General features: G+C 54.2%; 1 protein-coding gene across 1 annotated transcript in view; it reads right to left on the reverse strand.

Moving 5' to 3' along the window:
• Window positions 1–15,069, reverse strand: part of LOC109578109 (uncharacterized) — a 166,190-nt gene that overhangs the window by 23,259 nt on the left and 127,862 nt on the right. The window contains exons 51-58 of the mRNA XM_070779250.1: window positions 11,759–11,896; window positions 9,184–9,358; window positions 6,868–6,989; window positions 6,181–6,321; window positions 4,649–4,762; window positions 4,416–4,544; window positions 3,617–3,778; window positions 1,778–1,942 (exon numbers count right to left, since the gene is read on the reverse strand). Coding sequence (XP_070635351.1) covers window positions 1,778–1,942; window positions 3,617–3,778; window positions 4,416–4,544; window positions 4,649–4,762; window positions 6,181–6,321; window positions 6,868–6,989; window positions 9,184–9,358; window positions 11,759–11,896 — 1,146 coding nt within the window. The remainder of the gene's footprint in view (window positions 1–1,777; window positions 1,943–3,616; window positions 3,779–4,415; window positions 4,545–4,648; window positions 4,763–6,180; window positions 6,322–6,867; window positions 6,990–9,183; window positions 9,359–11,758; window positions 11,897–15,069) is intronic.

Here is a 15,069-nt window from a genome sequence, read left to right on the forward strand (position 1 = left end):
TCCAATTTAGGGTGCTCGCAAAACATGCCGTTTCCTGAGTCTCCTTCCAGCAGATTTCTGAGTGGGTGGGAGGGGTGGCGCCCAGGAATTCCTGGGAGATTTCTCAGTGCTCGGGCAGTGAGCCTGGTGCGGTGCGGGGGTGGGGGGGTGTCAGGCGTCAGCAGACCACACCTGGGGTGTTCCTCGTAGATGGCCTCCTGCGTCTGAGCTCCGTCCTAGGCACTGAGTGGCTGGGGCCCCAGCAGCTGGGATGAGTGCCTGCCCCCCCGAATTTTGTCCCTCTTCTCCATTTGGCGTGAACACCAAACCAGGCTGGGAAAGCACCCCCCCATGCCACAGACCCCAAAATGGAGCAGAGAGGGCATGAGCAAGGGAGAAGCGGTCAAAACCAGCCACCCACGGGCTCGGGATGGAAGCAGAGGGACCAGCTGCTCCCTGACCACCCACTGCGGGGAGACGTGAACCTTGGGGCACTGGGATTACACATGCGGGGGTGGCTCGCAGCCTGGCTGGCCAACGGAGAAATGAGAGCCAGCCTTGGCAAGCCTCAGAAAGGATAATGCTTTTGAAACCATCACAGCTTCTGGGCTCGGAAACGGGCTGGGTGAGCTCCAGACACAGAAACGCCTCATCCAGCTCTGGACACTGACAGGAAACGCCCATCGCATGAGCACTTCCTGTGTGCATGTGCCATGCGAGCTGTTTCTTTTTTTCCCAACACTTCTGCAGAGGAGGTGGGATTGTTCCCATTTGACAGAGGGGAATACTGAGGCTTGTAAAGGGAAAGTCACAAGGTCAAGGTCAGGGAGACACAGAGATAGGCTTATGGCAGCAGTGATGGGGCACCTACTCTACACCCATGCTGCGTGGGTGGAGAAGGGGTGCCCAGAACCCCACTGACCGCCTTATGAAATATATCTGACCCCCACTTTCAGGTAAGGAAATGGGGCTTGGAGAGGTCCCTTTCCAATACCGTTTGGCCAGATGAGGGCAGGGCAGGTATTGAACCCTTTCTACCTCCCTGGGTTGCCAGGAAAGGGAGAGACAAGATAAGACTGGGCCAGTAATAGCCAATAGTAATAGCAGCTGGAGTTTCCCAGGTGGTGCAGTGGTAAAGAATCCACCTGCCAATGCAAGGGACACAGGTTCAATCCCTGGGTCAGGAAGATCCCCTGGAGTAGGAAATGGCTACCACTCCAGTATTCTTGTCTGGAAAATTCCATGGACAGAGGAGCCTGGTGAGCTACAGTCCATGAAGTCACAGAGTCAGACACAACTGAGTGAGTGAACAGACACAATATAAGAAGCTAATCCTTAGTGCTGGCTTTGTACCCGGCACTGTTCTAAGCAACGTACACGTTAAGATATTTAATCCCTATGATATTAATCCCATGGGAGGTAGGACAGGTGCAATGATTATCCCCCACTTTAGAGGTGAGGAAACTGAGGCACAGAGGGGAGGTAAATTGCTAGCTAGGAAGAGGTGGGGCTGGGGTTCAAGCCCAGGCAGTCCAGCCATTGCCTCTTGGTTATGGGAAGGGCTGGTGTTGGGGCAGCAGAGGAGCTGTTTTGTCTTGGTGGTGGAGGGCTGGGGGTCAGGGGTGGGCAGGCTCAGGGGTTCCCACTACAAGTAAGCTCAGGCCCCCTCCGTGTGCCTGTCAGCAGTTCCAATACTGGCCACTAGATGGCAGGGCTGCCCAGTCAGTGGTGGTCCACTGGCCAGACTGGGACAGATGGCCATCAGGGTCTTTTCCTCTGGGGCGGGCAGCCACCTTACCTCCAGCTCCCCGGAGTAGTCATGCGTCCGGGGCCTGCTGTGGTTGTGGAGTGTCAGGCTGAGGTGCAGGCCGTGATCTGGGTCTGGGGCGAGGCCCAGCTGGCATCTGGAGTGTAGCAGGAGCTCACCGCTGCCCAGGGTGTGCTCCCCAGAGACTGAGAGTGCCTGGAACAAGAAGGCAGGGATGTCGGTGGTCAGGGAGGCACAGGAGCACAGCTTCCTCTTGCTAGGCCCTGGTCCAGGTGACAGCCCCTCACGCCAGGACAGTCACAATAGCCTATCTCAGCCTCCACTCCTGTCCCACCCTGTAGCCCCTCCTCCATTTTACCTTAAAAAAAAAATGCAAATCAGACACTGTCGCCATGCTCAAAGCCTCTGTCTTCCCATTGCACTTGGAGGAGAAGCCGGTCTCCTTGGCGGGTCCTGTGGACATGCATTATCTTCCTAACCTCACCTCCTTGCTCTCTCTGTAAAAGCCACCCTGTGTTCCTCAAACATCTATAAGCATGTCCGGCCACAGGGCCTTTGCACTGGCTGTTCTCACCACATTCTGCATTCGTCCCCTCTCCCTGCTTCGTTCTTTCATAGCATTCACTACGCCTGTCTTGTTTATCTTCTTCTACCCACGGGACTCTGAGCTTCGGGAGGGCGGGCACCTGGTCTGTCCCTTTCACCATCCTTGTGCCTGCACCTAGAACAGAGCCTGGCATAAGAAAGACCCACAAATGCTCTCTGAATGGATGGACAGGTTGGGGGCTGGCAACTTCGGCTCATGGGCCAAATCTGGTTCACTGCCTGTTCTTGTAAATAGTTTTTATTGGGACTGGCCATACCCCTTCATTTACACGTCCTCCATGGTGGCCTTCACGGCTGAATGGCAGACTTGAGTGGCTGCAACAGAGTCCACATGGTCTGCAAGACCTGAAATATTCACTGTGACTTCCCTGGCTGCCCAGTGGTTAAGAATCTGCCTGCCAATGTAGAGGACACGGGTTCAGTCCCTGGTCCGGGAAGATCTCAGCTGCCACGGAGAAACTAAACCTGGACACCGCAACTACTGAAGCCCTGGTGCCCAGAGCCCGTGCTCTGCAACAGGAGAAGCCACCGCAGTGAGACGCCCGTGCAGCGCACCAAGAGAGTGGCCCCTGCTCGCCGCAACTAAAGGAAGCCCTCACGCAGCAACACGGACAAAGACCAAAGACCCAACACAAACAAAAACAAATTTTTAAATAAATAAAATATTTACTACCTGGCCCTTTGGAGGAAAAGTTTGTGACCCCCGGGACTGTTAGAGAGATGAGAGGGTGTGGGGAACGGGAAAGGGGAAGGATGGATGGATGGCAGGATGGATGGAAGGGAGGAGGCTGGAAGATGGGGAGGATGAAGGAATGGATGGATGAATGGGAGGATGGATTGGAGAGTGGGTAGATGGATGGATGGATGGATGGCTGGAAAGATGGGTAAAAGGTGGGTGGAGGAAGGCAGGAAAGAACAATCAACTAGCTAACAAACCCAGGGGAATGTTGGGGGATAGGGGTCCCAACCCCTCCCCCTAACAACAATGAAAACAGCAGCTTGGTTTACATGTCGAGCACTTTCCCAGTGCCACATCTTAAATCTCCCCATCACCCCACGTGCTGGAACCAACTGTGTCTCCCATCCCTCAGATGAAACACCAGATACTCAGAGAGGACAGCACCCTGCCCGGGGCTGCCTGCAGGCCTGTGAGGACCCATGATGACGGGACCCGGCTCCCTCCCTCACACCCCTGCCCTGTGTGGGCATCCTCCTCTCTCTTTACCGCTGGATCCCTGGGCCCTTCCCCGGGGACAGACTCACCGTGGGCAGGTGGCAGAGCCCCAGCCGCAGGGAGTGGCGCACCCAGCGGGCATGGTCTGTCTCCACGTCTCCCCAGAAGCTCTGCGTGGAGCAGGGGGCCCCGAGGACATGCTCTAGCATGGCCTCTGCATGGATCTTGTCCGGGAGGAATGGCTGGCGCCTCTGGAAGGAAGAAGGCATCTTGGTATGGGGCCTCATCCCGGAAGAGAGAAGGAGACCCTCATGAGAGGAGAAGAGGTGCCAGGAACCCCATCAGAGCCCCGGGCAGCCCCACAGCGGGCGTTTACACTCCGGGCAGGACCTCTGTTGGGAGACTGAGGGGCTGTGGGCCTAAGGAAACCCAGAAGGGACAAGGGCACTTCCAGGCCAGCTGCCCTCATCTCTCCATGGCCCAGCCCCTGCCCCAGGCTCTGCAGAGCAGCACTCAGTCCATGAGGAGCCCCAGGCAGATGGTGATGCTGGTGAGACCTTGACCCTGACACCTCTGGGAACCTGAGCTCCCCACCTCCCCCCACCCCTCTCCAGCAGCCCACTGGGTTCACCCACTCCTCTGTCTGCTCCCCAAGTGCCCGCCTCATGCTGGGCACCTTGCTTTCCTGACCTCCCAGTGCTTTCATGACATTACAGTCAGGGAAGGATACTTGTACCCATTTCACAGATGAGAAAACCAAGGTTTGCAGTGGAGAAATGAATTGCCCAGGGCCCCCCAGCACAATGAGCACTTACACCCAGGACCCTAAGGCCCCAGAGTCAGGCACTTTCTGCAGCCGGTGGGGCCACCCAGCTCCCCAAGCCTCACCTCGTAAGTCAGGTTCTGCCGCACCTGGCGTCCGTCCCAGGACAGATCCAGCCACTCGCTGAGCACAGCTGGGGTCTGCGTTAAGGCCCCACAGGCCCTGAGGGTGCCCAGGCCCCAGGTGTCCTGGAGCTGACGGGGAAGAGGATGTGGATGTGACTGGGGCACGGGCGGCAGCACAGGGCCCGGGGTTTGGGGCAGCCCGGTGCCGGGTCGGGAGGGCGGGCAATGTGTACCTGCCCCAGGGAGGCAGCCACGCAACCATCCCAGGAGGTGCTCTGCGTCGAGGACCTGTTGGCCCAGGTGAGCTGCAAGGCCAGCGGCTGCCCTCCGTTCCAGGCAAGCTGCACCTGCGTGGAGACGCGGCCAGTGGCAGGTGGATGGGAGAGGTGGGACGGAGGAAGGCTGAGGTCCCCCCATCTGTGTGTCGTGGATTGGGGTGGGGGAAGGTGGAGAAGCTGGTGGTCTCCCTGCCCACCCTCTAGGGGATGGAAGCAGCAAGCAGGAGTTGAGACACTGACTTCTCTTCCAGCTTATGTCTGTAAGAGCGCAGAGCCATGCCTAGACTGCAGACCAGAAGTGTTTACTGGGTGGAAAAATCCCCATTCTCAACACCCAGACTCATCATTTCCCAGGGCAGTGAAATCTGAGCCCCTCACTGGGGCCTGTGGCTTGAAGCCCTAATCCCCAATGTGACAACATCAGGAGGTGTTGGGAGGCGATTAGGGTTAGATGGGGTTGGGGGGGGAGGTCATGATGGGATCCGTGCTCTGTAAGAAGGACCCCACAGAGCTCTCTCCCCAACTGTGAGGACACAGAGAGAAGGCTTCAGACCAAGAAGAGGGCTATTACCAGAACCTGACCGTGCTGGCCCCTTGATCTTGGACTTCTAGCCTCTACTCTGTGGTTTAAGCCACCCAACCCGTGATGTTTTGCTATGGCAGCCCCGAGCTAAGACAGTTGGTCTCCCTGCTCACCGGGCCCCACCCCAACATTTCCTCCGTGCTGGTCTTAACTGCCTCTGGCTCCTCCTGAAGCTCCCAGCCTGTTCCCATCTCAGGGCCTTTGCACTCGCTGCTCCTCCAGCTCGTCCGGGCTCCTCTTCATCCGCGGGTCCTCAGCTGACAAGCCGCCTCCTCCACGAAGCCCTCTCTGATCACCCCATCTAAAGTCCCCTCCTCACCGGACCCCAGTGATTCTCTTAGTACCCTCCTTACTTTCTTTATAGGGCTTATCACAACTCTTAATTTTTTATTCATTCATTCTCTTGAGTTCTGGTCTTTTTGCCTGGCACACACTGGCCTACTGTCTCCCATTTCACAGAAAAAAAAACCCCCAGGCTTAAAGAGGTGCTGAAGACTGCCCAGAGCCTCCCAGTCAGATGCAGAGTCCAAGCTGCCCTATGTGAACCCCTGCAGTGACCAATTAAACAAACCAGCGCATCAGTGATGAACCAGACATGCTCGCGAACTGCTCCTCCCCCTAAAATGAGCTTTATCAACGCAGGGACTACACCCGCATCTCAACACGACCTGGAACACATTAGGTGCTTAATACAGTCCCAGTGAAGGAATGAATGCATCAAGGCCCCCCCGGGGTTCCAAGCTTCAGGACACTGTGATTCCAGAGACGTCCTCGTCTCTGATGGACAAACAAGATCCTCCTCCCCCGCACATGGTCCCAGATGTCCCACCCATGGCCTCAGCCACGCGGCTCACCCACCCCCAAGAGCCGTCTACCCAGGGCCCCGTGGCTGCTCCCCGCTCACCTGCCAGCTCTGCCTGCCGCCCCTGCTCTCAGCAAGGCCACTGGCCTCGGCCTGCCGCCAGGAGAGGCTGAAAGGGTGAGCCAGGGCCAGGCGGGCGGCCAGCTTGCCCTTCCCCAGCCGCAGAGAGGAGGACAGCGCCACCTGGGGAGGGGACAGGCTGAGCGGGAGGCCTCCCCCAGAGAGGGCCTCTCCACCACCCAGCACAGGTCACCTCCTTCATCAGGGTCAAGGGAGTGAGGACTGCTGGCCCACCACTGGGGGAGGCCCTCTGGGAGCTTCAGCCCATTTTTCAGAGGAGTAACTTGAGGATTGGAGAGCAGGAGATAGGGACAAGCATACGACAGAGAGGGGACTGGGGGTTAGAGGCATTTCATGGATCTGAATCCCAGCCCTGCCTTTCAGTAGCCCCATTCCCCTCTGAGCTTCAGTTTCATCTATGAAAGGGGGCTGGCCTGCCTGGCACACAAGAGGCCGTCGCTATGCGTCAGCCACTGGTCTTCCTGTTATCATCCAGGTGGTGCTGGGACCCAGGCTCCCTCCTCCCCGCCAGTGCTCTTCCTGTGGTCCTTTGGGGACCGGGGCTCAGCCCATTTGGACCCATAATGCTCCTGGGCAGGGCAGGGCCCCGAGTGTCCCACTCAGGCCACAACGTGGGCTTCCCAGGTCCTGTTCCAGCCCAACACCTACCTGGTCCTTGCCGTCCCAGCCCACAACCAGGTCATCCTGGTGACGGCGTGCTGAATGCTCGGAGGTCAGGCGGAAGCTGCAGTGCCATGGAAGGGGCAGGGGCAGCGGGTGGGTGAGCTCCACTGGGCAGGGAGGGGCGTACAGGGAGGGGGGGCATCAGCTTGAGGCCAAGAGGGTGCCGGGGGCCACTTTGGGGCCACACACGCACGTAATCTGCACAAAATTCAGAAGCTGTCCCCTCACTTGGTCCCCATGCCACTCAACAGTCCATCAGCATCCCCATGAGAGCCCCATTCCAGGACTTCTTCAAGAAGCCTTGTATCTCCTCCATCAGGAGGTGGAATTTGTTGCCCTGGCCCTGGAACCTGGGCTGGCCTCGTGACTGGCTTGTAGAGTTTGGTGAAGTTGACACTGCAAATCCCCAGCTTCAGCCTTAAGGCCTCAGCTCCATCTGGCTCTCTGGGACCCCTGCCCAGCCATGGTGAGATTAAACCCAGGCTGGCCTGCCGGACGCTGACACCACACAGAGGAGAGCCTGGATGTTTCAGCAGAGACTGTCCCAGACCAGGCGACAGCCAACCAGCCCGTGAACAAGTAAGAAAGTTCAGCCAAAATCAGCAGCACCACCTATCCAAGTTAGCGCCTGACCCTGATGCATGAGCAAGACCAGAGAGCTGCCCACAGGCTTGTTAGCAGTGATGAATTCTTACTTCTGTAAGTCACTGAGTTTGGGGTCATTCGTTACACAGCAGTAGCTGACGGATATGCCTTCCAATATCACTCTCAGGCCCCTCACACACATGATTACCCCGGCCACTTTGAATGGCCACACCCGGCCACACCCCGGCCACACCCCGGCCACACCCGCCTGGTCACACTCAGCTGCCCCATGTTCTCGTTCCATCCTGGGGTACGACACAGCCCATGGCTGAGGCCTCACGGCCTCCTTGCCCTCGATTTTCTTCCTTCATCTCTGAAGCCTGAGTCCAGCTGCCCTGACCTCCGGCACCATCTAACTCCATCCCATAAGGCCACCAACTGCTCCTGCCTTCCTAGACCCCCCAGAGCAGGAGTCCACCTGAGACTGCTGCAGACAAAGACCACCTTTGAACCCTCTGGAAGGGGGCTGTTCCTACATGGATCCTGGGGAGCTGTGTCCAGAGACAGTGGCTGTAAGCTGGTTCTCAAGGCATCATCTGGTCACCAGTCCAGGAGCACTGACCACATGCAGAGCCGCAACCCCTCACTCCCTCTGCCCCTGACCCGCTGGTTTCTGCGCCCAGTAACCACACAGCAGGGTCCACAGGCTGCTCAGCCCATCCACGGGCCCCCGAGCGTGCACACACTCACACACGCACACACGGGCACGCACGACAAACACTGCCCTGGCGTGCTGAGGATCCTCTTTTTCTCTCTGCTTTGAGGGCACACATGTGGCAACCCTGACCCCGGGGAACCCCACTGGGCCACCCAGCAAGCCGTGCCCGCCCCGGGCCAGGGTCTGCACTGCGTCTCCCGCTTGGCAGGCCAGCAGGTCAGTTTCTGCTCTGTGTACGCAGACTCCTCAAACACGAATTGACAGCCCGTGTGTCTGCATGGCCCTTGGGGATGGGGCTGTTTCCTGGAGAGCCTCAGGGGGTCACAGGTGCCCCTGCTGGGGCCACACTCACCTCCCTTGCCAACCTGCGGTCTGTCAGCCTCAGCTTGCAAGCCCTCGGGGATGCAGGGGGTTGCCACATCATCCACACGCTAACCTTGCCCTCCTGTCTTATCACACTCAGGATAAACCCCAACTCCTTGTCAGAGGCTGAGACCCTGTGTGTCCTGGCTCCCCTAACCTCTCCCACCTCATCTCCTCCCCTCTGCTCCTCCCGTCAGTCCACTCCAGCCACACTGACCTTGCTGCTATTCTTCCAGCCACAAAACCTATTCCCACCCCAGGGCCTTTGCACCTGCTGTTCCTCCTCTTCCGCCCATGATGATCTCCCCAGAGCTTCACCTTGTCACTCGGGGCTCAGCTTGAAAGTCACCTCCTGAGACAAGCCTTCCCAGACCACCCACCTGGAGGAGCTCCACCCCCTCCACCCCCAAAACCAAACCCTGCTTGTTTTCATAGGCGTTCTCACTCCTGGAGACACTCTGATGTTATCTTGTTCGGTGTGTATCCCTGCTCACAGCCCTCCTCCCTGAGATCTGGGACCTGGGCCATCCTGCTTCCCGATGGACCCCCAGTGCCTAGAACAGTTACTGGGATAAGCAAGCACTCAGTGATGATGCTGAGTGAATGGGTGAATGCGTGGCACCTGGGAGACTCACCCTGCAGACCAAGGGTCCCAGCGGGCTTGAGGAAGGGCATGGAGAGGCTCCCATTGAGGCTCCCCTTGAGGGCCACACCCTGCCCGTCCCACAGCACCGTGTGGTGCAGGACTTGGGTGCCACGGGCTCGCTCGTATGAGGTCTGAAGGACCAGCTCCCCAGGAAGGGCGTGGAACTGGGGGAAAAAAAAAAAAAAAGATGGAGCTGGGTCACTGGGGAGCCCAGCCCATGTTTCTGCTGAGGGTAGCAAAGGAGAACAGCTTTCAGAAAAGGAAAGACAAGAAGCAAAGTTCTAATTGTTTACTGGGCTGGTAGATGACGTAACGGAGTGGAGCAAGGGGGCAGAAGGGCTATGACAAACCAGAGGCTGACGCCCCCTGTAAAGAGGAGGGCTGCCTCTCAGCTCCACTTCCAAGCTGTGTGGCCTTGGGCTAGTTTCCCAACCTCTCTGAACCTCAGTTTCCTCATCTATAAACTGGGGTAAGAATAATAGTGCTGACTTCGGTGAGACGAGGGGAGTGATGTGCTCAGCTCAGGGCTGGACCCACGGACGGTGCCACGAGGGGCTGCTGTGGTTGGTAGAAGGATTTCTCAAACATTTAATGAGCTGGTGTGATGTTCCTGACCCAGGGCTGAGGGTTGGGGGACAAAGATAACCAAGACTGACCGTGGCCCTTCAGGGACTCCAGGCTGGTAGGGAGACAGTCACAGAATTAGGAAATGATGGGGCAAGGTGACAAGAGAAGCCATGGAAGATATTCAAGGGGGAAAAGGAATACAGAGAAACAGGCTGCTTGACAAAATAGGGAAGGGCATTCTAGGCAGAAGGAACAGCCTGTGCAAAGGCTCAGCAAGGGGCACTCTCCCTGCTCTTGGGTGCCACAGGAGGATGGTGGAGGAGACTTTTAGGGGGAGGAAGGGAGTTTACTCTTAAATGTCTCTAAAGCCCATCACCACTGCCGCCATCTCAGTCCAAGACACCATCATTCTTGAGACCCTTAGTTCAGTTCAGTTCAGCTCGGTCACTCAGTTGTGTCTGACTCTTTGCAACCCCATGGACTACAGCACACCAGGCCTCCCTGTCCATCACCAACTCCCAGAGTCTACTCAAACTCATGTCCATTGAGTCGGTGATGCCATCCAACCATCTCATCCTCTATTGTCCCCTTCTCCTCCCACCTTCAATCTTTCCCAGCATCTGGGTCTTTTCCAATGAGTCAGTTCTTTGCATCAGGTGGCCAAAGGACTAGAGTTTCAGCTTCAGCATCAGTCACTCCAATGAATATTCAGGAGTGATTTCCTTTATGATTGACTGGCTTGATTTCCTTACAGTCCAAGGGACTCTCAAGAGTCTTCTTCAACACCACAGTTCAAAAGCATCAATTCTTCGGTGCTCAGCTTTCTTTATAGTCCAACTCTCACATCCATACATGACTACTGGAAAAATCATAGCTTTGACCAGACAGACCTTTGTTGGTAATGTCTCTTCTTTTTAATATGCTGTCTAGGTTGGTCATAGCTTTTCTTCCAAGGAGCAAGCATCTTTTAATTTCATGGCTGCAGTCACCATCCACTTGAGACTCTGCTGCCCCCTGTAGGTCACTCACTACACAGCAGCCAGAGGAGTCTGAAAGCACCCTTTGGATCAGGTCCTCAAAGGCTTCCAATTTCAGAGAGGATACAATCCCAACTCCTCTCTGTGGCCTGATGCACCCTGCATGATTAGATTTGCACTCCTGCCTGCTCTTTCCCCCTCACCCACTCTGCTCCAGCACAGTGGCCGTTCCTCAAACGTGCCAACGTCATTCCTGCCCCAGGCCCTTTGCACATCTCGTTCCCTCTGCCTGGAAGGCCCTGTCACCAGGTTTCCAAATGGTTAACTCACCTCCTTAGTGGGGTCTTTGCTGGCCACCTAAACAGCTCCCCAGTCATTCCCGCTCATATCACCCCATACTGCAGGCAGGTTCTTTACCATCTGAGCTACCAGGGAAGCCCTTTTCTATAGTAGGTATCAGTGTCTGGTATATTTTTCTTATTTGATTTTCTTTTTGTTGTTGATCAGTCTCCCCACTTGTGGTTGTTTCTTAGTCACCAAGTCGTGTCTGATTCCTGCATAACCCCGTGGACCATAGCCCACCAGGCTCCTCTGTCCATGGGGTTTTTCAGGCAAGAATAGTGGAGCGGGTTGCCATTTCCTTCTTCAGGGGATCTCCCTGATGCGTCTCCTGACCATGTCTCTGATGCTTTGCAGGTGCAGTCTCCCTACTAGACTACATTTGATGAGAGGACGGACTCATCAGTCTGCTCTAAGCAACATCGCCAGCTTCTGGAACAGTGTCTGGCCTGGCACCTAGTAGATGCTCAGTAAATAACATGAAAGGGAGGGAGCGGGGAAGGGAAGAAGGGACATTGAGACCAGCTGAGAATCCATTCCAGCAAATTTTGCCCACATCACAGCCCTGCCTGCAGTGGATCCTCCCAGGAAACCGGACAATTCCTCTTTTCTCAATGGGCTGCCCCAGGAACATCCCCCCGTCCCCCCGCCGCCAAGCCTGCCCTGGCCTCCTCCACGCACCTGGGGGAAGTTCTGCTCCAGCTTGATGATGTTGGTAAGGCTGTTCTTCGCAGCTGCGAGCCCAGCACCCATGTGGAAATGATGCTCCTCCACCATCAACACAAATGTGCCCTCGGCTCCACCCTCAGAGTATCGTAGCTGGGTCAGAAGGAAAGCAAGGCGGATTTCCTCAGCCAAGTCTCTGATAGAACATTCAGGAAGGTGCTGGAAGTAGTCTCTGCCTCCCAAAGCCCCCAGACTTAAAGACCCACAGCTCCCTGGATGAGATGCATTGGGATGACATGAGGTCCAGGAAAGATCCCCTGGAGGAGGGCATGGCAACCCACTCCAGTATTCTTGCCTGGAGAATCCCATGGACAGAGGAAACTGGTGGGCTGCAGTCAATGGGGTCGCAAAGAGTCAGACATGACTGAAGCGACTTAGCACGCACGAGGGTCCTAAGCTCAGGTTAGACCCCCAGGTGTGGCCAGGACAAGCATCTCCCACGCCCTTCATGCTCTAACACTGACTTGCAGGTGGCGACCAGCCTGCAGCAGGCAGGCATTCTAATTATCACTGTAAATGGGAGGGGGCAGTCTGGAGCAGAGGACAGGACGCAGACGGTGCATCAGACAGGCCAGGACCCAGCTCTGGCTCTTCCAAGCATGGGGTGAGTGACCTCTAGCTAGTTCCGTAACCCCCAAGGACTTCACTCTCTAACCAGATAAACTGGGATGATGAAACGCACTTTATTAATGTGTTGATATGGACCCTATGTGAAATCATGTGCTAATTTACAGGCTGGTTGAAGAGCAGAATCACTCAGGGCACATGCTAGAAATATAGACTCTGGGCCCCCACCTAAGACCTGTAAAAAGAGAGCCTCTAGAAACTGGGTCAAGAATTGGTATTTCTAAGAGCTTTCCAGAAACATCATTAATTTAGTGACTCCCCTGTCAAAAATGTCCAACCTGAATCACACCTTACACAAGCAACCTGACAAATTCAAATAGAGCATTTTTGCAAATGATTGCTTGGACACTGCAAAATCATCCACGTGAAAGTTTTCTTTCTTTTTAAAAATTGAACGATAGTTGATTTACAATATTGTGTTAGTTTCAGGTATACAGCTTCAGATTCTTTTCCATGATAGGTTATTATAAGATACTGATTACAGTCCCTGTGTATACAGTAAATCCTTGTTGCTCAATACAGGAGTTCTTCTTTAAGGTGGTTAATGATAAGAAATGTTTAGGGGGAAGTATATCAGTATCAGGAACTTACTTTGAAATGCATTAAAAATTAAGATGGGTGGAGAGCTGTGTGATAAAGTAAAGCGAAATATGAATGAAAAAATCCAGGTAACAGGTATGTGGGCATTCACAAGGAAGCTGTTTGAATCTTTCAGTGTCTGAGAAATATAATAATAAAATGTTAAAGGAAAGAAAGGTAGGTGGTAGGAAGAGAATCGCTAGATCGGGGTCAGTCTTTGCGCCAAATTCGGCTCACTGCCTGCTTTGTAAATAAAGTTTTATTGGAACACAGCCAAGCCCATTTATTTACATATCATCTATGGCTGCTGTTTTGTTATAATGCAAAATTGAGTAGTGGCAGCAGAGAGGGTATTGGGTATAAAGGCTAAAATATTTATTATCTGGCCTTTTACAGTAAAAGCTTGCACACCTCTGTCCTAGATGTTAAGAAACTAAAGAGACAGGACAACTGAATGCCCGGGGTGATCTTGAACTGCATCCCAGATTTAAAACAAACAAAACAGCTCAGAAGGACCTTATTGAGAAAGCAGAATTACTGCACAACTGGGAATTTTTATGATGAGCTGTATACTCAACAGCGACATTATGTCACATGTTAAATTTCCTGGATTTGGTAATTCTACTGTGTTATACAAGAAAATACCCTTGTTATAGGAAACACCAGCTGCAGTATTTATGAGTAGGGACATGCCTCCAGAAACAGCTCAATATTAGTCACAGTACAAAAATATGTGTGTGAATATATACAAGTATATAACCTATGTAAATATAAATAGAAAGACGTGGCAAGATATTAAGACTTGGTGATATAAGATAAATACCAGGGATGTTCGTACAGCGAGGTGACTGCCGTTAACCCTGCTGGATGATGTATTTGAGAGCTGGTAAGAATGGTACGAGCGAACCAGAGTCACAGATGCAAGAACGAAACTTACGGTTACCAAGGGAAAGGAGGGATAAATTGGGAGGCTGGGACAGATGTATACGCACTGCCAGAGATGAAACAGGGAACTGGGAAGAACCTACTGTGTGGCACAGGGAGCTCTACTCAATACTCTGTAGTGACCTTATACGGGAATAAAACCTAAACAAGAGTGAATATATGTATATGGATAAGTGATTCACTTTGCTGTACAGCAGAAACTAAACGTGTAAATCAACTATATTCCAATAAAATTAATTTTAAAAAAGAGAGCGAAGAGATCGTAACAGTTGTCATCACAAGATTTTTTTTTCCTTTTCTTTTTCTATCTCTCTCTGAGATAACAGATCTAACTAACTCTTTACAGTCATTTCACAGTAGATGCAAGTCAGATTAATGTGCTGTACACACTAACAGTGCTGTACGTCAATTACATCTTAATAAAACTGGGGGGAAAACCAGTTGGTAAATGGTCACTGCCCTATAGTAGCTTTTCTATAGGTTGGAAATTATTGAAAAGAAAGATTAGGGGAAAACTAAGAGGTTCCTTGAGTGATGGTGAGTGAAGTCTGCAGAGCTCTGAGATTGTGTGTGAGGTGCTGGTACACAGCCGGGTACACAGCAGGTGCTCTATAAACAAAGTCAGCCTGGGCCAAGGCCAGTGGGGGGTGCTTTTTACAAAGCTGGGTGGCTGGCAGGATAAGGAAGCGGCCAACTGGTGTGTGTGCTCACTCATCCACTCATCCATTCATTCATTCATTCCCTCCCTGTCTCTCACTAAGCACCTACTATATGCTGGGCCCTAGGCCAGGTCCTGGGCACACCTTCCAGGATCTCCTGCTTCGGGGAGGGGGAGCAGACAGAAAGAAACACTGGCAAGCACCGAGGGAAGGGAATCGCAGCTCTCACGGGTCCTCCTGTCCATGCCCAGCACCCCAGATGCTACTCAGAGCAGATGCCTGAGATAGCGATATCCCGGGGTTCCAGGTGAACACAGGACTTGTGGACACAGGGCAGGAAGCCACGCAGAGGCCGTGGGAAAGGCAGATGGAGCACCAGGAGGGTGAGGCTGGCTCAGCTCAAAGGCCGCGTCATCCAGCGCCCAGGAGCGTGCCAGGCTGGGGGGAGGTGGCGCC

The sequence above is a fragment of the Bos indicus genome, chromosome 25 (assembly GCF_029378745.1).
Source record: "Bos indicus isolate NIAB-ARS_2022 breed Sahiwal x Tharparkar chromosome 25, NIAB-ARS_B.indTharparkar_mat_pri_1.0, whole genome shotgun sequence".
NCBI classification, from domain to species: domain Eukaryota; kingdom Metazoa; phylum Chordata; class Mammalia; order Artiodactyla; family Bovidae; genus Bos; species Bos indicus.